This window comes from Acomys minous, assembly GCF_964271855.1.
Source record: "Acomys minous genome assembly, chromosome: 17".
NCBI lineage: Eukaryota > Metazoa > Chordata > Mammalia > Rodentia > Muridae > Acomys > Acomys minous.
In genome coordinates, this window is record NC_140500.1 from 54,246,288 (window position 1) to 54,271,262 (window position 24,975).

The following is a 24,975-nucleotide window of genomic DNA, read 5'->3' on the forward strand; positions in this document are numbered from 1 at the left end:
GTGACTCTTGACCCTGATGTTCTTATTACGTCCTACTTTCCTCTTAGGCACTGGAAGGAGCCTAGAACTGTCCGAGAAACATGTAGAACAGGACTTGGCAGACGTAAGCATTCAGGAAATGTTAGTGATTATCATCTGCATAATGGTTGTGCTAATTATCCACCTTGAAGAGCTGTTGTGAAAATTGAGCCTAACACATGTGCATGACCTGCCGCAGCATAGGCTCTCTGTGTCACTACCACTCATCTCGTCGAGCATTGTTGTGAGGAGAACTGTCAGTTGCTTTCTCCCTGTGGCCCTCATTCAGCACCACTTCTGCCAGCTAACTCAGGCTTTGTTCTCAACTAGGCCAGGGAACTGGAGAACCGAGAGGCCGAGCTCAGCCGCCGTGACACCTTCTACAAGGAGCAGCAGGGGCGCATCCAGGAGAAGGTAAGGCTCAGGCCAATGCCCTCTAGGTAGACCCCGAAGGTACCTGACCAGAGTCTACCACCATGATGGGAGAAAAATAGCAGGCCTCTGCTGGCTTACTCCAACACCAGTCGCCCTGTGGACATGCCCATCCTCCTGCCTCTGCAGGAGCACCACAATCCTAGCCTTTCAACAAGTTGCAATCACGGAGATAATTGCTTTTTAATTGGCCATTTTCTGTGAATGTGGCTGGCTCTACTACAATCCAGTTTTAGAAAAATAATTCACTTTCACCACAGGGCGGTGCTGAGATCCAGTACACCTTTTTCACTTGAGTTAAGCTGCATTGGGTAAAAATAATAATAACATGAAGCCTTGCTGTACAAATGCATTAAAGTTGTATCATCGATTTTCTCCCGGGACCTGGGAAGATCAAAGTGCTTTGCCGCTGCATGCTTGCTGCTGGTCTGAGGGTGAGCCTAGGAATGCCAGAATCACAGGCATTCTTACCTGTCTAAATGCTGGCCCCTGACAATTGAAAATTCATTTGGTAATGTGCTTACTTTGGTGGTGGTGGTGATGGTGGTGGTTAGTTTGTTGATTATGGCAGATTTTCCAAAGAAAAGGCTTATAACATGGGAAAAGGTGGTTAGGAAGTTGTTTTGTTTGTTTGTTTGTTTGTTTGTTTGTTTTAAGTATTCTCCCTCATGCCTGAGAAAAGTATTCTCCCCCATGCCAGGGAATCTGAGCCAACAGCTAATGCAGGCAAGTCTTCTGTCATTTGTCATGGTCTAGACCTTTGAAAGAGACAGTTTGCTTGAGGGCCCTGCTTGTGGAAACCCCCCTGGGCAAGGAGTTCTCATGTAGCATGCCACAGCAGAGTCTGGCAGAAGTGTGGGTTGTGGATTTCCAGGTAAGGGGGACAAGAGGGTGGTGGCTCCCTGCTTCACAGCCACCTGCTTACCCACTTCTGCCAGGCATGTAGAAGAAAGCCAGCACTGAGGATAGAGCTTTGACAGTGACACCCTGCGGTACTAAGCACGTGCCTGAGCAGTGCCAAGCGGCCTTTAAAAAGCCAACTTTCACAAAGCAGCCCGTGCACAGGTTTGACTATAGCTTGCCATGTTAAGAATTGTGAGTCAAGATTACAAAAAGGAGCTTTAAAAAAATCCGCCAGCTATGACTCTAATTATCACAGTCGCCCATATGTTCTCAGACATGGAGATATTCTTTCTGGTTGTATGTGCAGTACCCTGTTTCCTGCTGTGTTCTCTGCATCTCTGTTTTAGGCTTGGCTATTCAGAACTTGTGCAAATGCTTCTGTAGGGTAGAAGGAAGTGGCCTTGTAGCCGTTTTCCTCTTCTCAAATCTGTTTTCGTCTTATTTCTCTCCTCTTCCACCTGGGCTTCAGTCTTCTCCGAAAGGCCAGTCTTCTGCTTTGCCAGGGGAGAGGCAGTTCTCCCACAAAGCTCTTCCTTTCTACTGCTGCTACAAGGGAGTCCCACTCCTTACCCACAGAGGGCAAGGCCTTTTGAAAGGGTGAGTTTTACATGCTTGTGAATAGTTCTACTCTTGCAGGAGGTGTCAAAGTATGCTCTCCTTTCTGGTAGTGCTTTGCTGACAATAACAGAGAGGAAAACACCCCACATCCCAGCAGATGGAGATCAGGTTGGAGGTAGTGAGCTTGCAGGGAGCCCCCCCCCCCAAAAAATAGAGGAGGCCAAAGAATGAGGCTTAGCTGTCTTAGTTCTGAAAAATGTTTGCGATCTTTTCCGTGGATAATTTTATTCTGGTAATGGCTGGGAAGAGGGAAATGCAGCCTCTGATACTCTCTGTATCAGCTGCTGCTTTTCTTCAGTTTGCCTTCTGTTTGCTGAACACTCTTAGACCCTGACATTTGCAGCTCCCAGACCTTCCAGCCATCGTGCTCCTCCCCTCCTGTCTGTCCTCCTCTTCCCCTCTCTAACACCCCCCTTCCCCGATTCTTTTCCTCCTCCCTGCTTTCTTTTCCTTTTCTGTTTTCTTTAAGTATGGTTACTGACAGCAGAGCCTAGTCTAGGAGGAAGTGGGGTGGATGTGGACAGTGGGACCCAGTCTGGAGAACGTGGGATAGCATGGAGAGTGGAATCCTGTCCAGGAGGAGATGGGCTCATTCTGAACCTCTGAGCAATTCAGGGTGCAGGCCAAGGCAGTGGTAAGGTGGCTTAGTGGAGTCTTGAGGCTAGAATTCTGCCACCTGTAGGGCCAATTCTTGGGTTCCGTGTGGCCTCCGGTGGCCACTGTAACAGGCAGGGAAGGAAAGTCTGCACCATCCAGGCTCACAGTTCAGAGAAAGAGACTTTGTGGTGCCTTTGTACCACTATGTTTATTCTGCTATGATTCTCTTAATGTAGAAGTAGAGGCTGCTGTACTTTGTAAGCTTCCTGAGTAACTATTCCCTGCGTCCTTGTGCTAAGATATTCATGTAGAGTATTGAATTTTGCCAGGGATAACAGTGAACTGCTGAGGGCATGGGCCAATGGTAGCCTCCCAGACACCTGAGGGAGAACTGTAGGCATACTAGTCACAGTCCTGCTGCTGAGCTGGCAGAGCTTGGGTGTCAGAATCTGAGGGCCTAGGATGCCTCTGTCGCCCTGCAGTTACCATCCCTCCCCATGTCTCCATTTCCTCATCTTTAAGATGGAGTCATTGGTGCTGTCTGAGAAGAGGGAATGGAGACTAATGTTGGCAGTGCCTGTGGAAGTGTCACCTGCACCAGGGGCTGGTTTTGCCCTGGAGCCAGTGCCTCAGGATCCTTTCTGGTGTCATAGTGTGTTCCTCAGTTTGGAATTAGTGCATGAACAAGGGTACATGCATGCTGTGAGCTTGAAACTATGCATGCTCTGGGATGGAGGAGCCACCTTTCTGGGCTTCATGAGACTTTTTATGAATGCCTACCATGAGTCTCATAGGCCAGGCGTTACGCAGGAAGCTGGGGCCAGTTGCTGTTCACACTAGCATTTCTCATGCACCAATAACATTTTAATTGTGTGTTAAATACATGCACCAGGAATGTGAAACCCCAGCCATCTTCAAGCTATGCTTACAGGACCTCTTGCCATCTTATTTGCCCTTCAACTGAACATGCACTCAGCTCTCGTGTGTGTGTGTGTGTGTGTGTGTGTGTGTGTGTGTGTGTGTGTGTGTGTGTTCTTCTATGAGATGAAAGTGCTGGAGAAGGGTCCCCACACTGTGCTTGGAATCGGTCCTCTCAGAGCTGGGTGACTTGTGTTTCTTCAGTGCATTTTACTTTCTTTTGGTAGAGACTCCTGTGAAATGTCTGAAATGCCCTGAAAACCCATAGAGCTGACAGCCTTTGCTGGCAAAAGAACTACATCATGGGCACCCACTGAAATGAATTAGAGGGTGGACAGTATGCAGTAAGGTCCCATAGCCATGATCTAGTTCTGCCTTGGTAATGCAACACCTTGTGCTGAGCATGGTGTTTGCATCCTCTGCTCTCAGTTTCTTATCCTTGAGGTAGGGTGGTAATCCACCCATTATTTTATCCTGAGTGATTGCGTGAAGCAAACACCAGCATGCACATTGACATAAGTAATAGCTTCTCTTTAATGTTACTTCCACCCTTCCCCCTCTTTTTAAGTGCATAACCATTCATTAATTCCTCATCAGTTCAAGTTGGCCAACTGCCAGGAGCAGAGATGGTACAGACAGGTACGGTTATGTTCATGGAGGCCGCAGGTATAGAGAGGAGGCACCTTGTGGAGTCCTCTGGGATGGAGAGAAATGATGCCCATGTTCTAGCTTCTGGGCTACAAAGACCTCCCCGTTCTGTAAGACCTCATCTTACTTTTCCGAAATGTACCACACAGAGGAGAGCTTAGCGGCTAGCTTCACTGAATTGTGGAGAAAGTGCAAAACTCAGAAATGTTTGTGTTCTTTCTGAACCATCGCTCTTTCCCAGCACAGAAGTGTTACTCCTATCTTTCCCGTGTGCACATCTTGCTTGCCAATCCCTATGAGTGGTCGGCCCTTTCTCATTGCTTTCCTCTGGTAAAGAAGAGCTGTAAGCAGATCCAAACAGTTCTGATCAACCCTCTTACTGACACACTCACAAAACCTGCCTGACCTAGGCACAGGAACTCTTGTCTTTTGGGGTGTCTATCCTTGTATTCACGATGAGTTCATTTGCTAGTGAGCATGTACACACCAGGGAGTTCTCACCTTTACCCATAGGGTGAAACTATTGTACCCTCAGCAGAAAGGCCAACGTGGAAGAGGTGAGGAATGGGGAAGTCCCAGACACTGCTGTGGGATACGTTGGCACAGCCACTTCAGAAAAGCCAACATCCAGTTCTATTAGAACCAGTTATGGACATACTTAGTGACCCAGCAGATTTTCCAGAAGAAACCATGGGGCAGTGCTCAGGAGAGCCTCAGACCAGAATTATGGAATCCATCCATCTATCCAGTGAGGGGCGAAAATGAGCAGCCTGCAGGTGCAGGCAGTGATGGTGAAGATTGTAGACCCTGTGGAGGAGGCAAAAGAGGCCAGGTGTAGAAGTGTCTATGTGCGTTACATTCAGAAGCAGCAAAGCAGACCTGTGCATTACAGGTTGAACAGTGGTCACCTGTGGAGAAGCCCTGACTGGAAGAAGATGTGTAGCATGGAGGGGGACAGTGGTCACCTCAGGAAAAGCCCTACCTGGAAGAGGATGCATGCGTTGGGCAAGATTCACTCTGTGACCTAGGAGGGAGTCACCTGCTAATATGTTAGACTTCATAAACAAGGGGGTGCCATTGAGGAGGGAATGCCACCAGGGAGTGCCTGATGTCTTCTGCTGCCTTGTCCCTCTCCTGGAGCCTGGGGCCCTCTCACAGATTCTGACACATACAGCACATACCATGTTGATTGGTACTTGCTAGTGTCTATTGCTTTCCCCCACCTTCCTATAAAAGTTGTTGAGCACAACCCTGACCAATGTCATTCTGAAAGGGTGATTCATCAGTGGGGGCCAGGAATGCAGTGTGTGGCATATAATAGGTGCTCAGTAAATATTTTCCAGAATAAAGAGAGGAAAGCATGTGCACATAAACAGGAAACAAGTGCATTTGGGAGAGGAAGAAGGGAGCTTTGCCAAGAAGGATGCTTAGTGGAAGCAGTGTTTGGAGAATAACCAAGATGCCCACGGCAGCCTGCAGGGTGGAGCAAGGAGCAGCTGGAAGGCCCCAGCCTCAGCGCAGGTGCCTATACATAGGCCATGGGAGGTGAGGCTCAACAGAGACTGGCACGTGATTTTGAGGGACCTAGCTGAAGTGTGATGTTAGATAGTTTTAAGGCCTGCAGGGACTGAAAGAAAGGTGGGGAGATATTTGAGCTTGAAAGTCCAGGAGAATAATGGCGCCATTTAGGGAAAGAAGGTCATGTGAGCCACTGCTTTTGGGGAGAGTGGTGTGCTTAATTCTAGACATGTGCAGGATGACCAGCAGGTGATTGACAAGGGTAAAGCAAGGAGCGTGGGTCCTACAAGACAATAGTCACTATGATTTTGTAAGCCTGTAGCATGTGCCAGGCCCCTTTTATAAGTTATCACTGATCCTGGCATCAGCCCTGCAAGCTAGATTACATTACATGTGTTCTACAAATGAAAGAACTCGGAAGCAGGCTGAGCAAGCTGCCAGAAGACGTGCAGCTGATAGATGGAGTCTGCTCCTTCCACCACATCATGCTGCCTCTCTACATTGGCTTGGAAGAGAATGTGGGAAGCAGGCCGGATGCTGCTCGGGCAGAGAGCACAGACCCAAGAAAGCCTGTGTTGCAGGTTGTAGAGGATGTGTGAGCCACACCTGGGGAGCCTTGTCAGCATCTCAAGGGAGGCCAACACTGGGCTTTGTAGGGTCGAAGTAGGCATGCGAGGAGTAAAGTGGAGGAAGCAGGTTGGCCGGCCATTTTTTCAAGAGGTTTCATCAAGGAGAAGGTGTTGGTAGTTGAGGAAGTAGCGGAAGCCTGTAGATCTGGGAGGAATAGTCCTCTTACCTTTCGGAAGGGGATCCAGCAGAAGCCTGGTCAGAGATAGAGGAGGACATGTCAACAAATGGCTGCCTTCTCCAGGGTCCGCCACAGGTTCTAAGAGTGAAGATTTCAGACCACATGGCGAGTAAGTTTGTTCTTGTTGCAAGAACAGTTGCTCATCATGTCCATTAGACACCTCTGTTGAGCACAGGAGGCCTGCATTGTGTAAGGGTCCAGAGAGGCCACAGAGATGCAGAACAGGGCACTTTTGTAGAAATGACACCAAGTGACAAGGACACCCAGAGAGAAGCCTTGAGAGAGATTCAGCCAGAGTGGGGATGGAAGGAGACATCACAGTGACCTGTGACAAACAGGACCATCAGCCACAGGGAAAGGAGCCTGCCTCCAGAGCAAGTGAGAGCTTGTGTCACCACTGAGCTTACTGCTCTCAGCCCAAAGGAGACTTTTGAAGAAAAATTGAAGCCTGAAGTCTTTTACCCCAGTACCAGGTGGGGAAAAAGAATGTTTGTCTACAAGCTGCCCCACTGGTGCTCCGTTTTGCTCACGGCACCTCACTTGTATGTTCTCATGAGCTGTGCCTGGGAATGGATTAGTACATGGCTTAGAAATTCCCAAGTACCAGAGAGACAGAAAATGCAATGGGCTGGAACCTCTGCTCTGTGCCGTTTCTCTCCATATGTGAGAAAATGGCACTGCACTTGAGTGGGTTAAGAACCAAGTAGTGCAGTATCGAGTGCTCCATCATCTCCACCTTCATCCTCCACCCCTCGACCCTCCCTCCACATCATTCACCACAGATGCCTCCTCTCCCTCCACCCCCACCACCTCTACTATCTTCTCCACCTCCATTTTCGCCATGTCCATCCATCTACTTCCTCTACCTTCAACCTCCTCTACGTCTTCATGCACCGTGTCCACCTGTATCTTCACTTCTGTCATTGAGTCCTATACCAGCTCCAGCCCCAGCATCCTTACCTCCTCTCCATCTCCTCTCCCTGCTTCCACCTCAGCTTCACCTCTACTTCCACAGCTCCCCTTATACCTCCTTACCACTCACTCACTCACTCTACCTGTCAACTCCACAGTTTTGATCTCCACCAGTCCTGCCGCCTTTATCACTGCTGACATTACTGCTACCAGCTTCCCTATGCCCGTTTCCTTCTCTGCAGTGCTTCTGCTTTGCCACCTAAAGTGAGTTCTTTGCCACACAGTCTTATATTCTACTTTGCCAGAACCTTCTGTACCTGACACCTCCCCAAGATGAAGAACATAAAAGCTACAGCCTTCTATAAACTTGGAGGGCCTGCTGCTCCCCAACTTTGCAGCAACCTTTTTGGCACAGTCTAAGCCTGGGATCACTGACACTGGTGAGCAGCTAGCTGTTCTGTGCTAGGTACAAAACCTGAGTTGTATTGCATAGGTTTTGTCGTATGGCTTTGGGAGTGGTAGGAGGATCATTTATCACATGTGAAAATGAAGACGCTGAAAGAGGCTACATGGCAGCCTGATATTCATAGCTATCAAACTGCAATCAAATAGAATCAGGTCTTTGAGAATCCGCCTCAGGAAAGTGTAGCAGCTCTGACCTCCTAGGTAACTTTGGCAATTACATGAGTTAATATATATAGAAAATTAAACCTATCTCTAAAGCTTCTTTTCCTGGTGCCTGGCAGCTAACACTTCGTGAGTGTACTCTCATGCAAAAACATTGACTGGCTCCTTTGACTTTCAAAGTGGCCCTGAAAGCTGGGTGACAACAGTGACGCTGACCTGGCTTGAGTGCTTGCTTGGAATGCTTGCTTGGAAAGCACCATGTGTATTCTCAGTGAGTCATTCACATTCCATTTGTAACTTCCTCAAACAAGTCTAGGAAGTGGGAACTCTGACCAGCCTATTGGGCAGATGGTATTATGGCTGCTGCAGAAATACACACAAGTCACTCCAAAGGGGGATCCTGAACTGGCATGGATGTCCATCCACAGGAGTCTTACCACCAGAGCGAGTGAGGTCACAGATAGCAGTTAGAGTTTACTGTCCTGAGGCCCTGGCCACCTGAATTCTGGGGATCAGTATTTAGCAGCTGATGGCATCATGCCAGCGGCCACAGGGCTAGCTAGAGTCAATACTGTTCATGGGGAAAGGCTTCTAAGTGGAACACACAGAAGTACAGCAAGCAGCCCTCCCTGTGGCATGTTTGCTTCTGCCTGTACCATATCTGTTCTTTGTTCAAGCATCTTAGAGCCAATTCCCAGTAGCCATGGCCTTTCTCCCCATATACTTCACATAAGTCTCCAAAATCTAATTCTTATGCAACTACAATGTCCTCATCTTAGCTCAGGGGAAAAACATTAATACCTTTTGTTTTTTATTTTGTTTTGTTTTTCAAAACTATCTTCTTCCAGGGTATTTGGCTTTCTGTTTGTTTGGGGTGTGAGTCTTTATCCAACAGTCACATTACAGTTGACTCTTAGTACTGAAAGCCCATGTGCATGGTCATGTAGCTTAGACTTTTTCGTGACAATGGCTTATTTCTTTTTTCCTTCTTCAGTGTGTGGAACGTGAGCCAGAGAAACTAAAATAAATGCTGGGAGAGCCTGTTAGGAAAAGGGAGTTGCCAACAAGGCCAAGGGCTTAGCCCTGTGGTTAAACTGCTGCTTGCTGCTACTGATTTATGTGCTTGGTCTTTAGTGCTGCTAGGGTCCTTTTCAGCACAGACTCACTCAGGGTCCCCTTTTGGGGTAGTTTGTGTGCATTCCTGCAGTAGCTGTAGTATGCAGTGCTACCTGCTCACACGAGTTGTGTGTTGGTCCCCCTAACACATTAAGGCTCCTAAATGGACACTTACAGGTTGGAGCGCGAGGAGTGACTTTTCATCACACGTGCAAGCTGTCACCCATTCCAGCTGAGGAGGGCTTTGTTAAACAGATTGTTTTAGATAGATAGCTGGGCACTTTCCCCACTTTTCCTTTCTAGGCCCCTTCCCAGGCCAAGATCAGCTGGGTTTGACCAGGTCAAACGCTTAGTATTTTCTGCTGGTGTGGTACTGGGACGCCAAGGGGCACCCTGATATCAGGATTCAGTGTTCTGTTCCCTAGTGCTAGGGACTAAATGTCCTGCTCATGTCACTGAGCTAGTGCTTCCTGGCCCACCTTGATCTTCTCTCCATCATGGCAGCCTGTTAGTCTCTCATATGAACTGAAGCTGTGGCCTTCTTTCCCACTATTTTTTTTTCTGGATTTCATCCATGATCTAACATCCAGTTGTGCAGCAAGATTTTCTGGTATTGCTCCTGTCTTTCTACTGCAATCAGGACAAGGTCAGGATTCCTCAGCCTAGGCTGCAGCGCTCTGCTCTGGGTCCTGTCTGTGTCTCTGGGCCCTTCCCAGCCTGGCAAGCACTGCCTGCTCTGGAAGCCTTTCTGTCCCTCCCTGTGCTGCCTGCATGTACCTGCTATCCCAGAGCTGCTTCCTGTCATGGCCTTACCTAATTCACTTTTTGGCCTCCCCAGAGTCTTCTCTTTTTTGCTCCCAGAGTTCAGCTCAGTCCCTGCAAGACCCTGAGGGCAGCATACAGCAGCATACACAGCTAGGCCACGGTGGACCCACGAGATGGAGAATAGTCTCTGAATATCACTGAGTGCTCTTTGTTGCTGTCTCAGTCCCCCAACTCTGCCTGGGTACTTGTGTCATAGGAATTCCTTGGCCATCTGCTAGGAGCTTAGCCAGCCATGGAATAACATTGCCTTTTTCTTAAACTGTAATGTTACTTATTTCTTAAATAATATGTGTTCATAGTTAGAAAAAAAACCAAAAAATACAAATAAGCATAAAGAATAAAAGGGAACTGGGCGGTAGTGGTGCATGCCTTTAATCCCAGCACTTGGGAGGCAGAAGCAGGTGGATCGCTGTGAGTTCGAGGCCAGCCTGGTCTACAAAGCGAGTCCAGGACAGCCAAGGCTACACAGAGAAACCCTGTCTTGAAACTCCCCCTGCCAAAAAAAGGGGGGGCATTGACTAAATCAATCTGCCCTTAAGAGAAGTAACAATTGTTCACCTCAGTGCTCACTTCAGACCAGAGTTTGTTACGCTAATACTGTAATTTTCAGTAATTGGGGAGGGGGAGGACTAAAAGCACACATGCCTTCAATTCCTGGTCTGCCAACTGTCTTTCACAATCAGTCTATCTCAATCTAACTAGAAACATCCTGCCTTTACTTACCAGTCACCTCTCATTACCCTGTGTTGCTCTAGGTTTTTCCATCATTAGAGCCATCTGAAAACTAAACTGATTTTCTAGGAAAATGCATATTTAGACATAAAATTATTGGATGATGACTTTTGTAAATCTTGGGGTGGGGCTACCACATTCAGGAGGGGCTGGTGCAGCTTACCTTCCATTACAGGTATGTGACAATGCTGGTCTCCCCTGATGTTATGTGGGGTATTTTCCTCATCACCTTTTAAATGAATTTCAAATAGAATGCATGTTTGCAGAAAGCCAAAACACCAGAAAGCATGGAAAACATGGCTGACTGAAGATCCAGTTCTGGGGCAGCTTTTTGCAAATACTTTCTCTATTGAGTGCCTTACTGTAGCAGTGCAGACATGGATCTTCACAAATGGGATGGCATTTTATTCTGCAACTTATTTTGTAGTTTGAACACAACAGTATGTCTTGGAAAACTTTACATTCCAGCTTTCTCTGCACATCAATTTCACTAGTTTCTTTTGACAAGTGCTTGCTGGGAATTCCTTGTGTTTATTTGGCGGTTTCCTGTTGATGACATGGAAGGTTATCATCTCTTTCTCACACAGTTGTCTTTAATGGCTACCCCCAGATTTCTCTTCAGGAGTATATAGCAGTGCAAAGACCTTTCAGGTTGCAACCTCATACCTGTGCCATTGCAACATCTTGTCCCCTGTAAGAATGACTGACTATACAATTATCAACATAAATTTTTTTTTTTTTTGGTTTTTTGAGACAGAGTTTCTCTGTGTAGCCTTGGCTGTCCTGAACTCGCTTTGTAGACCAGGCTGGCCTCGAACTCACAGCCTCTGCCTCCCAAGTGCTGGGATTAAAGGCATGCACCACCACTGCCCAACTATAAACATCTTTTTAAAACAGTGTTTTGATCTTATAGTTTTTTTTTTCCTTTTAGGAGTAACCTCTTTATATCAGCCAGCCATTTTTTTTAGGTCATTTGTGTTTTTTAATTGATTTATGGGTCTTTATTTATTTATTTATCAAGTCACTGTTGCCCAGGCTTGGCTCAAATGACCCTTCCGCCTCAGACTCCTGAGCAGGTAGGGTGACAGGCTGTTTGAGCAGCTAGATATTGGTGATCTATCTGTTTTATGATAAGTTCATATGCTCTTCCTTCCCCACTTTTGCTCTTTGTAATTTATGATTATTTTGAAATTGTATTTATCAGTAGTTACATGCTTCCACTTCTTGATTTGGAACTCTGTTCCTGTCATAAAAGCTCTTGTGTACAGGAGCTCTTACAGGTTTTTCAAGCCTCCTGCTGTCTCCCCTCCATAACCTCACCCAGATCTGACTTTTTCCCTTAGGTCAGTGAGCCACCTCTGCTGAGTTTGGGGTCCTTATTATTAGGAACCTGAGGAGATGAGGTAATGGTTGGCCAGGTCTGCCAGGATGTAGCTTGGTAGCCAATAGTCTTGTCTTTTCTTTCTGTATTCATGGGTTCAGTTCATCTTATTGATGGACAGTTGATGTTGTTTACAGGAAACTAAATTCAACCAAACATTGAGCACTGGTGGCCACTGGTTCTACTTTCATCCTGAAGAGCCACTGGGTCCCCACTGCCATCAGGCCATGTGTACCATGTCAGGAATAGGAAAGAACGGCCCCTCATTTTGTCTGGAAATCATGATCTTCCTGACCCTCATTAGAATACGTAAAAACAAAAGGTGGGGAAATGGTTATGGTCTGGGCAATATCTGACATCCTACATCCTACTCCCCTCTGTCATTTGTGATACTCTGTCCTTTTTTCTTTTTACTAAATTGGACATTGCTTGTCTTAGGCATCTTCCCATTTACTCTGAATCCTCAGGAGTGCTGCAGCTCCAAAGTCTCTCCTGTGAGTGAATCCAAGCTGAGACTGGGTGCATCTGGATGGGGAGATTTGAATTCATTTAGCGTGACTGAATGTTCTCTTGCAATCTCTCCTGCCTTGAGTTTCAATTCCCTCATATCGGTACTTGATTCAGTCTCCGTCAGGAGATTGTTCTCTTTGATAGCAGAGGGAGTTTAGGAGTCCTTTCTTTCCATCTTGCTAACTGGCCACCTTTCACCCCAATATGAGCCCAACCCGTCCTGTTCTTATCACTCCTAATCCAATTTTAAAAGCTTTCCCCGCCTCTTTACACTTTTTTTTTTAAAGGCTCAACTTTCCAGGCCTCAGCTTTCCTGGCCCTTTCTGTATAGTCCTGGGCCATTCCTTAATATCTCTAGTCAGTTCTCTGCTCTTTGTTTGAAGCAGGTATTTCTGGGAAAGTGACTGCTAGGTCAGATCTTTAGGGGTCTTTCCTAGAAGCATATGGAACCCATGAACTCGCTACAAACTGGTGTGTTCCTTTGGGCCCTGTGCCTATCTCCTCCTGTGGGTGTCATCATCTTCAAAGGTAGAGATAGCTCACAAGCTCCTTCCTTTTAAGAGCATTAGTTTTAATTCTCAAGAGTGCTTCTTGCTTGCTTGCGTCCTTGCTTGCTCGCTCACTTACACTCTTGTTCTCACAGAGTGTGGTCTCCTCTCAGGAGTGTTTGGTAACATCTGGAGGCAGGATGCTGTGGGCAGCTAGTGAGGGCCCAGGGGTGTTGCTTTTTGCCCTACAGTCCAAGACAGAGCCCATGGCAAGGAGTCACTCGGCATGGGACAACAATGGTGCCAGAATGGCCCAGTGACCCTAGTGCAGAGCACTGGAACCTCATCAGCCTGAGGTGTTTGGTAAAGGCTGTAGGCTTACCAGGCATGATGACACATGCCCATAACTGGGAACATTGAGGCAGGAGAATCACTCAGTCATAAGCCTTGTCAAGAACCTTCTCTAGAGGAAAGTGAGTGCAGGATCCAAGAGAAACCACAGGACCATTTGCTGGAATGTGCCTAAACTCCTCATTAGCTCGTTGCTGTCCTCTAAAACCTCTGTGCCTTGCTTTGTTGCCTCACTGAAGCTCATTATTAGGGCGGCTTACATACAGCAGCAGGGTGTGTCCAGTAAGAGCCAAGGAAGAGAAACTGCAGTGCCTGATAGCAGAACGACTCCAGGCCACAGCAAGCCCTGTGGCCACTGACTCAGGACACTGAGGTGCCAATTCAGCCAGGACTTCACTAGGATTGGCTAGCCCGGGGAACCTAATCCACAGATTCAGGGCTGCTGCAGTGCAGTGATAAGACCTGCTGATGTGTGCTGCTTCTGGGGCCTCTGCAGGCACCACCTGCGGCAGTAGGCAATGAGGAGGGCTTCTCCTGTGGCCTTCTTTTAGGCCAGCATGCAGGGAGCCTTCTCTAGCTTTTGTGTGTGGCATGCCTCAGTCCTAAGCATTCCCAGGGCTTCATCTCTAGTCACCACACTCTTGTGTGTGCAGGCATACTCATTGTGTGCTGTGAGTGTACACAGGCATACTCATTGTGTGCTGTGAGTGTGCGCAGGCATGCTCATTGTGTGCTGTGAGTGTGCGCAGGCATGCTCATTGTGTGCTGTGAGTGTGCGCAGGCATGCTCATTGTGTGCTGTGAGTGTACGCAGGCATGCTCATTGTGTGCTGTGAGTGTGCGCAGGCATGCTCATTGTGTGCTGTGAGTGTGCGCAGGCATACTCATTGTGTGCTGTGAGTGTGTGCAGGCATACTCATTGTGTGCTGTGAGTGTGTGCAGGCATACTCATTGTGTGCTGTGAGTGTACGCAGGCATACTCATTGTGTGCTGTGAGTATACACAGGCATAATCATTGTGTGCTGTGAGTATACGCAGGCATACTCATTGTGTGCTGTGATTGTGTGCAGGCATACTCATTGTGTGCTGTGAGTGTACGCAGGCTTAATGATTGTATGCTGTGAGTGTACGCAGGCATACTCATTGTGTGCTGTGAGTGTACGCAGGCATACTCATTGTGTGCTGTGAGTGTACGCAGGCATGCTCATTGTATGCTGTGAGTGTACGCAGGCATGCTCATTGTGTGCTATGAGTGTGCGCAGGCATGCTCATTGTGTGCTGTGAGTGTGCGCAGGCATACTCATTGTGTGCTGTGAGTGTGCGCAGGCATACTCATTGTGTGCTGTGAGTGTGCGCAGGCATACTCATTGTGTGCTGTGAGTGTGCGCAGGCATACTCATTGTGTGCTGTGAGTGTGCGCAGGCATACTCATTGTGTGCTGTGAGTGTGCGCAGGCATACTCATTGTGTGCTGTGAGTGTGTGCAGGCATACTCATTGTGTGCTATGAGTGTACGCAGGCATACTCATTGTGTGCTGTGAGTGTACGCAGGCATACTCATTGTATGCTGTGAGTGTACGCTGTGAGTGTACGCAGGCATACTCATTGTATGCTGTGAGTGTGTGCAGGCATACTCATTGTGTGCTGTGAGTGTACGAAGGCATACTCATTGTATGCTGTGAGTGTACGCTGTGAGTGTACGCAGGCATACTCATTGTATGCTGTGAGTGTGCGCAGGCATACTCATTGTGTGCTGTGAGTGTACGCAGGCATACTCATTGTGTGCTGTGGGTGTACGCAGGCATACTCATTGTGTGCTGTGAGTGTGCGCAGGCATACTCATTGTGTGCTGTGAGTGTGCGCAGGCATACTCATTGTGTGCTGTGAGTGTGCGCAGGCATACTCATTGTGTGCTGTGAGTGTGCGCAGGCATACTCATTGTGTGCTGTGAGTGTGCGCAGGCATACTCATTGTGTGCTGTGAGTGTACGCAGGCATACTCATTGTGTGCTGTGAGTGTACGCAGGCATACTTATTGTGTGCTGTGAGTGTGCGCAGGCATACTCATTGTGTGCTGTGAGTATACGCAGGCATACTCATTGTATGTTGTGAGTGTACGCAGGCATACTCATTGTATGTTGGGAACTCGGAGCCTTGGTGCACAGGCGTGCTCGGGGGCAGCAGAAATAGAGTTTAAACATAGCACTGGCTGATCTGAAGTCTGTGTTTTTGCCTGCACTGTTGAACTATGATTTCTAATTTGCAATGGCAGGAATTTGAGCTATCAGAAATGGGAAATGACGCAGAAGCCAGCAAAGTCAGATGCCTTGTTCTAATTATTCATCCCTGGCCCACTAGTCCTCTCTAGAGGACTTCACCTGGAAGAGTTAGTCACAGGTGAATTTGGCTCATCCTTGGTGTGACCCTCTTGAGGTAGCTGTGCGATCCATTCCATCTGCAGTGACATTTATCATAGAAATTTATTTGCAAAGTGATTGCCTACAGTTTTATCACACTCTCAAATCAGTTCAAGTGTTCACAGTGAAACAACCTTAAATAAGCCTTAAGAACTTGGACGGAGCCAAGCAATGGTGGTGCATGCCTGTAATCCCAGCTCTCAGGAGGCAGCAGTAGGCAGATCTCTAAGAGCTTGAGGCCAGCCTGGTCTTCAAAGTGAGTTCCAGGACAGCCAGGGCTGTTGCACAGAGAAACTCTGTCTTGAGGGAAAACAAAAACAAAACCCAGAACCTGGATGGAGTCATTGATTGAGAAGAAACAAAAATGTCATGAAGCCAAGTATCAGAAGCTTGTGCCCATAGACTGGACCATAAGGAACTGGTGTCATCAGAGGTACATGGTGGCCAGGTCCACTCAGGATTCAAGATTCATGCAGTTTCACTGTGTAAGGCCACATGCCCTGAGCTCTGTCATTTCTGGGTGCATGTGCTCTGCAAAGAATACTGTGCCCCCAACCAAATGTCAGGGAACTCGGAGGCTAGGAGCCTTTCCCCTCACTATCCATGTCAGTACATTTCTGAACTTTCCCCCGAAATGCCCTCTTCTTCAACCCCTGCTGCTAACATCTGTTTACTGGACCTTGATGGCTCCCTGGCCTGTAGCTCCAGCAGCACACAAGGTGGCCTTGCCTGTGCCCTGCTCATAAGATGGTCTTATCACATTGCTACTACTTCACAGTCTGCAGCCTCGCCCACACTCCCTCCAGCAGAGCTGATCTGTTTCTGGGTTCACTTGATTCTCCTTCTGGCCTCTCTGTTCCTTGAGCCTTGCTGGGAATGCCTTTCCCAGATATGCCGCTTAGACTGTACCCTCTGACTAAGGACATCTTCCACGGACCCTCCTGGAGGAGTCCTGTGCTGGCTTCCACATCCCAAGACTGATTGGCCTTTTCCCTGGTCCCTGGTCCCTGCAGACCAGGAAAAAAAAAAAAAGATCTCTATACATCACAGCCCAAGATAGCAGGGGGAGAGGGAGGGAGAAGATAGATGCCCTGTGGGAAGAAAGTATCTTCTCAGTACAGGTCCTGGGAAGATTCATGCTTCCTGCGCCTTCAGCAAGAGACTGGCCACCGAAGATGGCCGGGGTGGGCTCTTACTTCCTGGTTAGTAGCTACCTGAGGCTGAGGTCCATTGTACAGGAAAGTTGGGGGTGAAGCTTTCAACTGGCCAGTGGCATTGTGGTATCTAAACACCATAGGATCAGAGCCTTCTCTTAGACTCTAGAATGCCGGCAGGGAAAGGGCCATGTGAAGTATCTTCAGGTTCTGTAGTATGTTCATTAAGGAGTGCTGGGCATCAGGTAAGGACTGTTGCTGTCATATTTTATGCTGGTCTAAGCAAAGCCAATTAGTGCAAAGGCAGGCTTTTCAAATCTGAAAGCCCAGATTGTAGCCTCAAGCTCAGGGAGGTTCAAGTTACTTACCCAGTCATAGGCTATGCGAAAGGCCTTCCTAGGAGCGGCACTGTGTTTTGTTTCTGTCTGAGATGATTGGGAATATTATAAGTTCCTGTACTATCACAGATTCTCCCTAAGGAATACTGCCTGAAAACCTGTAGGCGCCTGAGCTTCCTGTAGCTCCCGGGAGGAATGTAGGTCACTTCATTGTCGCTTGTTAAAATGGTCAGCCTTGGCAAGTATCTTTGCTGTTCTAATGGCATCTAATGAGAACACCAGCTTCTGGCAAAATAAGAGGCTAGAATGTAGAATCTGCTAATTTGCTGGTGCTTCTTGGCTATCAGCCAGTAACTTTGCCTGTCTAGAATAAAGACTGATATTTACTGTGTTCCTGTGTGTGGCAGACACTGTGCAAGCATTTCATAGGTATTGGCTTCTGCAGCCTGCAGCTCAGAAAATACTCAAGAAATGCCTGTTGTGTGAACTTGGTGAGCAAGGAACGGTCTTGCCATCCCTGTGCTGAGGCTGTACTGTGAGGGAAGGAAATAGGAAAGAGGCCTGGCGTGTTCAGAGGACCCAGGGAAGAGCTAGTGTAAAGGATGGTACCTCCAGTGAGAAGGAGCCGAGTCAATCCAAACCTCCAGGGATGTTTGCCTGTTCCTGTGAACTGGGTATGAGGTAACAGAGCAGCCTGCCAGCACTATGACAGTGTTGGGTGTCATTTCTATTTTGTGACATTTTAAAAAGTGGTGAAGTGGAATTGTTAACATCTTATGTTTTATCGACCATGTTTTGTGGAAAATATCTCACTTTCCTCCTGAGCCTGTGATCTTAAAACGCAAGCAGCACAGCACAGCGGCACCCAGTGTACATATCCCCTGGCCACTCTTGTTAGTGGACTGGAATGTGAGTCACTGAAAACTCTTCTCAGCCAACTCTAATGGAGTCTGCATTAGGATGCACAGATCCCTCATTTCTGTGAAACGGACTCATATATGTAAATGATTGATGAAGAGTAAGAATTATGAGGCAAGTCTGGGGGAAAAACACCCCGCATCAGTAACATCAGAAGGGGGATGCAGCAGCCAGAGGGTGAGGCAGATTGAGGAGTGAGCAGAATGGAGGGAAAGGGGTTATACAGAAGCACGAGCCTCAGCGGCTGCTGACAGGGGACACTTCCAGGTTGTGAGGACTGGGAGTCTCTGGGGTATGAATCATCAGCTGCTAACAGACTCTCGGGACTTTGCTAAACAAGGCAGCAAGGATGCAAGGGTATGAAACTGCTTATTTTTCAAAAAGAAATGCAGGAAGAATAGGCATGAACTGAGGTTTTGCTGACAAGGCTGAAGAGGAGTAAGAGGAAGATGGAGGTACACTTGTCTGAGTAGAGATTTTATGTGTAGTTTGAATTTTGAACTATATTGTTTTCTTTACTCAAAAATTATGTCAGCTGTAAATAACCTTCCCCATACTCCAACGGGGAACCCTAATGAACTCTGGAAGGGGACACACACACACACACACACACACACACACACACACACACACACACACACACACACACGACATCAAAGTAAGGGTACTTGTTAGGAAGAAAGGTTTCAGCAGAAGGGGTACAGCGAGATAAATTAATAGAGGGTGAAAATGAAATTCATTATATGTGTGAAACTGTCAGTGAATAAAAAATAAATTAAAATTACATCAGTAGCTAGTGTGGTAGCACACACTTGAAACCCTAACACTTGTGAGGCTGAGCCAGGAGGCCAGCCTAGGCTACACAGTGAGACAAACAAACACATAGACCGACAAAGATGGAGTAATAAGTATGAACAGAAATAAAAATCACTTCCTATATTTCAAGGACATGCCATAACCCTGTGAAAGGAACATTAATAGGTTTTTGGTCAAGGTAAGATAACTAAACTAGTTTTTCCCCATTCTTACCTTCCAAGGCCACCTGTGAACCCTGAAAGTGTTCAGGGCAGCCAAAGTGGAGCTCTGAAGGATAGGTGGAGCAGTACAGACTAAGTCAAGCCCCAAGACTTAGTCTGAGGCCCAGCATGTCCCTGCCCTGGTATAGAGTCACATGCCAGGTGCCTGTGCTCCTAAGTGGTCCCAGTAGTACCAGAAAGGGGTGAGGGATGACAGTGTCAGGAACAGGACTCCATCCTACAAATCAGACATGTCCTGTCCCCACATGGTAGTCTTAAGGGCTGAGAATGCTTTGTCCTATGGACCAGACTCCATTCTCCATTTAGAGCTGTTAACTGGCGGACATGAGCAGGGGACATAATACCACAACAGAGTGTCCAGGTAGTGGTCCCTTCCCCATCTGGAAACAATTGGAGCTGTGGCACTGACAGAAGCATTCTGCCCTGCATAGGGACATGCTTCACCTTTAGGGTCTGCAGGAAACTCACTGGCCTTGCATGACTTAGACAGACCCAAAGAGTGCAGTGTTGCCTCTGATTCCAGAAGCTGAGCATGAGTCACATAAACCCAAAGAAGTCCTCACCTGAAAATGAATAAGGATATGAAATAAATTATTTTCCACAGCACTGTGACAAAATGCATGAGGTTTATTTTGGCTCAGTTTCAGATAATACATTTCACTGTAGCAGGAAAGGCATGATGGCCGGGCAGGCCCATTTCTGGTGGTGGGAGCTTGCGGTCATCATTTTCTTTAAAAACAAACCAACAAACCTACTTTTGTTACTTGAAACCCACAGTAAAGTAGAAAGTTGACATCTGTAACACTAAAACATAAGGACAGGAGTGGGTGGAAGGTCTGAGTATGAGGCTGGGAGCAGTAATGAAAAGAGGCAAGCCACTGGCAGGCACTGCTCAGGACACTTACTATGCTTCAGGCCACACAGGGTCCCTCCTAGAAGACAGGTATGGAGGGAGCCTGGAGACAGTAATGCCTGAGTCACACAGGAGTAAGAGGAGCCAATCTTTGAACTAGAGCTAGAGTTGAAGGCTTAGGTTGGAGCGGTGTCCGGCTCTTATACCTTCTGAGAGGTAATGGATCCTCCTAGGGGAGTGAGATGTGAAGATCATAGGCAAAAGACTGAATGTGGAGGAAGGGAGAAGAAGAGCCATCAAGTACTCAGCTATGGCTTCAATCTACACTCTTCTGTGCAACCAACTTGTTAATGAATGTGAAAACAGAGACAGTTCAAAAGTTCTATGTCCTGGCACCTTTATTAGGATGCAGGGGCTGTAGTGAGGACAAGCAAGAGCTAGGGAATGGCTCTGTAGCAGGAGCTGTGCTGTAAAGATGCTCAGAAGAGCATCAGGCTGCAGACAGAGAGCTGCCCTGGGCTCTGGAGCAGCAACACTGCTGGCCAAGGCCAGAGAGCCAGGTGGCTGCAGAACAGCAGAGAGCTGCTGGGAGAACTGAAGAAGCAGAGCTGGGTCTGAAGGAAATAGATCTTTAAATGAGGGGATTATTCATTGTGGAGAAAGAGATGCAATTATGGCAGCGAGTGGCTCAGCAGTGGACAATATGTTGTCACAATAGCTAATGTCGTCTTCATAGAAGGGTGCAGCAACATTTCTGTGGGAAGAGGCATAGAGAGTGAGCCTTCACTGTCCATCATAGAAAATTCATCTCTCATATTGAAAGTTGACAAATCATGAAATCTCTGTAAAAACAGCAATTTAGAGACCTGGAGGGGGGGGGCTTAGGGAAGGGAGGGAAATGGATTCTCTGAGGGATGGTCGTGATCTTGGGGTGAGGGTAGAGTACTGCTGGGTTTTGCTCCTACTATGGATGCTTTCTTTGATCAGCATGGAAACTCAACAAGCTTTTTAATAGATGAATACTCAAAAAAGTGACATGTACTGTGTGTTGGAAGATGCATCTGTGGTCTGATGGTGGTGGTGGGGCTCCCCAAGTAGTGAGCTCTAGGCCCCCTTCTGTTCCCTCTGGTCTCCTTTCCACCCTGAATTGTTCTCAGTTCTCATGCCTCCAGTGAGGAAAGCAACCGTCTTGAGTGGCAAGCCTTAAAGTGAATGGTCAGCTCCACTGTGCTACTGCTTCAGGGGGATCCAGGGAGGACGGATGTCCCCAGAAGACATGGGGCAGGTGAACCAAGAGCAAACCAGGACAGGTTTGCCTTTGACCTGGTCACCTGGTCATCATGGATTGTCCTAGTTAGGGGTACTGTTGTGATGAAACATCATGACCAAGAACAAGTTGGGGAGGGAAGGGTTTATTCGGCTTATACTTCTATATTGTAGTCCATCGTGAAGGAAGTCAGGACAGGAACTCAAACAGGGAAGTGTAATAGAAGTTTTGGGTACTTTGTAAACCCAGTTATGTTATGTAAATACGTTTTTGTTTTAATCCCAAGTGTGAGATCTTAGTTTGGGCTTTAGTATGTCCACAGCTGATAATTGCCTCTTGTCAGCTGGTAGAGACCTGCCTTGTGTGGCATGGAGAGGGACCTGGGCTAGGACTCTGAGAGAGATTAGTAGGGAAGCCCGGAAAGAGAAAGTGTGGTGTGCAGCGTGTGGCTTGTAGCAATTTGGAGTGACCAAAGACCAGTGTGGAGGACCCAGAGAAACATTTCAAACGTAGTGGCTCAGAGGAGTTTGCTTGCTGCCTTTGCTGTTGGCAGAGATTGGTATTGACCCTAAACAACAAGGAGAAGTAAAGGAGTCTGTGCCCCATCTCCCACTAACCTTTCTCATACCCAGGGTTAAGAGGTTGGTAGAAGGGAGGTAGAGGCTTAAATATCCCAAATAAAATAAGAGTTTAAAAACTAGTTTCAACAGGGAAGGAACCTGGAGGCCCAAGAATTGATGCAGAGGCCATGGAGGGGTACTGCTTACTGGCTTGCTCATAATGGCTTTCTCAACCTGCTCTCCTATGGAACTCAAGATCACCAGCCCACCAGTGGCACCACCCACAATGGGCTGGACCCTCCTCCATCAATCACTAAGAAAATGCCCTACAGCCAGATCTTATGGAGGCATTTTTCTCAATTGAAGGTCCCTACTTTCAGATGATTCTAGCTTGTGTCAAATTGACATAAAACAATTTGGCACATGGATATAGAGGTGGGTCACCTCAAAGTCTAAAATGAGCTATTCTAGCCATCTCTGGGGAGCAGAGGTTTCATCTGTCTGCAGGTGTATCCTCTGCAACTGGCTGTGGTACATGAAGGCAGCTGAGTGGCAGAAAGTGCTCTGGTCAAGGCTTACCCAAGGTGCAGCCACATGTCAGTCATTCCTCGTACTCTTTCCAGCCTGTCTGCCCTCCTGGCTTACTGTTTCCAGACTGTGCTGGGAGATGCCTGTGCTTATTGTCAGCTGCTTAGAGTCCATGAGGAAGTAAAGTCCTGAGGAGTAGTATGCTGAAGGCAGCCCGGGTGTCCCTTCTATAGGAGGTTCTTAGCCCCACAGGCCAACATGTTTACCACATTTGGATTTTTTCCAGGTTGCTGTATTTTACCAGACTCCTGATGTTTTCTTTTAAGAGTATATTTCTGACTATATGTAAATAGGAGCAGATGTTTTGCAACCAGATATTTTGACTTGATATCATATCCTGGACATCTTTCATTGGCAGTGTGTACAGGAGTCTGCACAGCATTTCCTTCTTGGGGTACACCATAATTTATTTACATACTCCCTCCATGGCACTTACTAGTTTTTTGCTGTATAAACAATACAGCTGTAGAATCCCTTTAATCTATATCTCTGTACCGTGTCTGCTTCCTCAAGACCGAGTGTGCTCATTAACCATGCCAGTGCACATCACAGCTTCGCCTCCAGAAAGGCTGCTTAGATGTGCCATGACAGCCGCAAGGACTGTGCCTGCTATAGCAGGCCTTTCATCTTAGCCAGCCTGATCAGCAAAACATATTTCAGGTCTTCTTGAAATTTTTGTCAATTAAGAGTGGGTCTGGGTTTGTATTCCTGATTTTATTAGTCTTTGTCTATGAGGTAGGTTCTAAAGGCTGTGCTTCCACCTTTGGGGAAACTATGGCAAGCACTTAAAGAAAAGCATCCCATTCTGAGAGGCAGGGTATGAATGATGGCCTCTCCTGTGGGATGACCTGGGGTGTGACTGGCTGATAGATGCCTGTGGGGACATATGGCTAGACCAGACAGATCCCCAAAGGGCCTCAAATGTGACCCATGGTGGAACTTCAGTTCTGGACAGTGTAGAATGCCACGTTTTGAACCTGTTTCGCTTGCCTCTCATGTCTCCAGCTGCCCCTTTATCTGTAGTTAGCGGCCAGCCTACCTCACAGGAAGGCAGGGCCCTGCCTAGGTAGAGTCTTACAGGCTGAGTATGTCATAGCTTCTGCCCAAGCTTCCTTCCAGATTTGCAAGGAACTGAAAGGAGTGTGACACAGTCACTCTCCCAGAGGAGGCAGTATGGAACAGTGGAAAGTGCAAGCTCTAAGGCACCAGCCTGTATTTCTCCCCTAGCCTTGCATCTTTTTAGCTAGTGGACATGTATGGAGGTATAAGGCACCTCCCTCTCCAAACCCAGAATCAAGCATGCAGATATGGTGTTTCAGAGCTATTGTCAGGACAGGAAGAGTGCCAACTAACAGGAGCGAAATGCTGTGTGATGCTTGGCTGTGGTACTAATTGAAAGTCCTTCCCTCCCCACCTGGAGGCCTGGCCTCTCTCTTTATTAATTTTCTCATGAATGAATTTCTTTCACCAATCAGTGTTGGTAATAGTAATCATGACAGCTATAATTCATTCAACACCTACTGAGGCTGGGCCCTGTATTAGACACATATTATAAAGGATCTTTTGTACTCTCACAGTCATCTGTAAGGAAGATAAGTTACTTCCGTTTTATACAGGAGCAGCTTGAACAGCACCTTGTGAGAGCCAGGATTCCTGAGTCTGGAGCCTTCACTCAGAGCCTCGCTTCAAAGGCTGCTTGAGGAGACAGTCTCCTGAGGCTCTCTCCTCACCTACTGACAGATGTGTCGGCCATACTGTCCCCTCCACCCTAGGCCCACAGTTCCTGCCACACTAGCTGTATAACAGGGTCAAACACAAGAGGGCTGTGAGCTGTGGCTCTTCACCCCAGTCCTGTTTTATTTATGAGTTAGTAATGCTTCTTAGCTATCTTTGCATATGCTGGGCTGTATTTGTGGATATGAAAATGGAACCTTTTAGAAAATACCTTTTCAAAGCCCCTAAACATTAGGATTATGTTAAAAACCTCTCGGTTTTCTCAGTTCAGTGACATTTCCTGTTTGCCTTTGCACAGCCGGGAGAGCAAATATGCACTTGGGGCTACAGATTTAGTTTCTGTTCTCAATTGCATAGTTCAGGGCTTGGATCATCTGCTCTTTGGGTTTTTAGAAGGAGCAAAATACTTGAGTCTGTTACTTTTCTTTGTATCAAGTTTTTTGTTTTGTCTTTTTAACTGTGATGGATCCTAATGTAGGATAGGGAGAATACAGAGGATTTGAGTCTTGCCTCCTCTAAGGCCAGTGCTCTGCCCAGGAAGCACTGGGCAGGAAGCACTTGGGGATAGTGCAGGTATCTTCCCCTGTGCTGTGGTAGGGAGCACCCAGCAATCTCTCCTGCTGGGAGTCTTACAGCCTTGAATACATATTAAGCTAGAACCTTTTGTGTGCCTAATATTGGTAATTTTGGCAATAAAAGAATTATTTATA

General features: G+C 47.3%; 1 protein-coding gene across 2 annotated transcripts in view; it reads left to right on the forward strand.

Annotated features, from left to right (window-relative positions):
* Positions 1-24,975, forward strand: part of CHCHD6 (coiled-coil-helix-coiled-coil-helix domain containing 6) — a 213,048-nt gene that overhangs the window by 122,612 nt on the left and 65,461 nt on the right. Inside the window, exon 5 of one of the 2 annotated variants that reach the window (XM_084766374.1) lies at positions 349-432. The exons of the other annotated variant lie outside the window; for it this stretch is intronic. Coding sequence (XP_084622500.1) covers positions 349-432 — 84 coding nt within the window. The remainder of the gene's footprint in view (positions 1-348; positions 433-24,975) is intronic. 2 annotated transcript variants of the gene reach the window in all.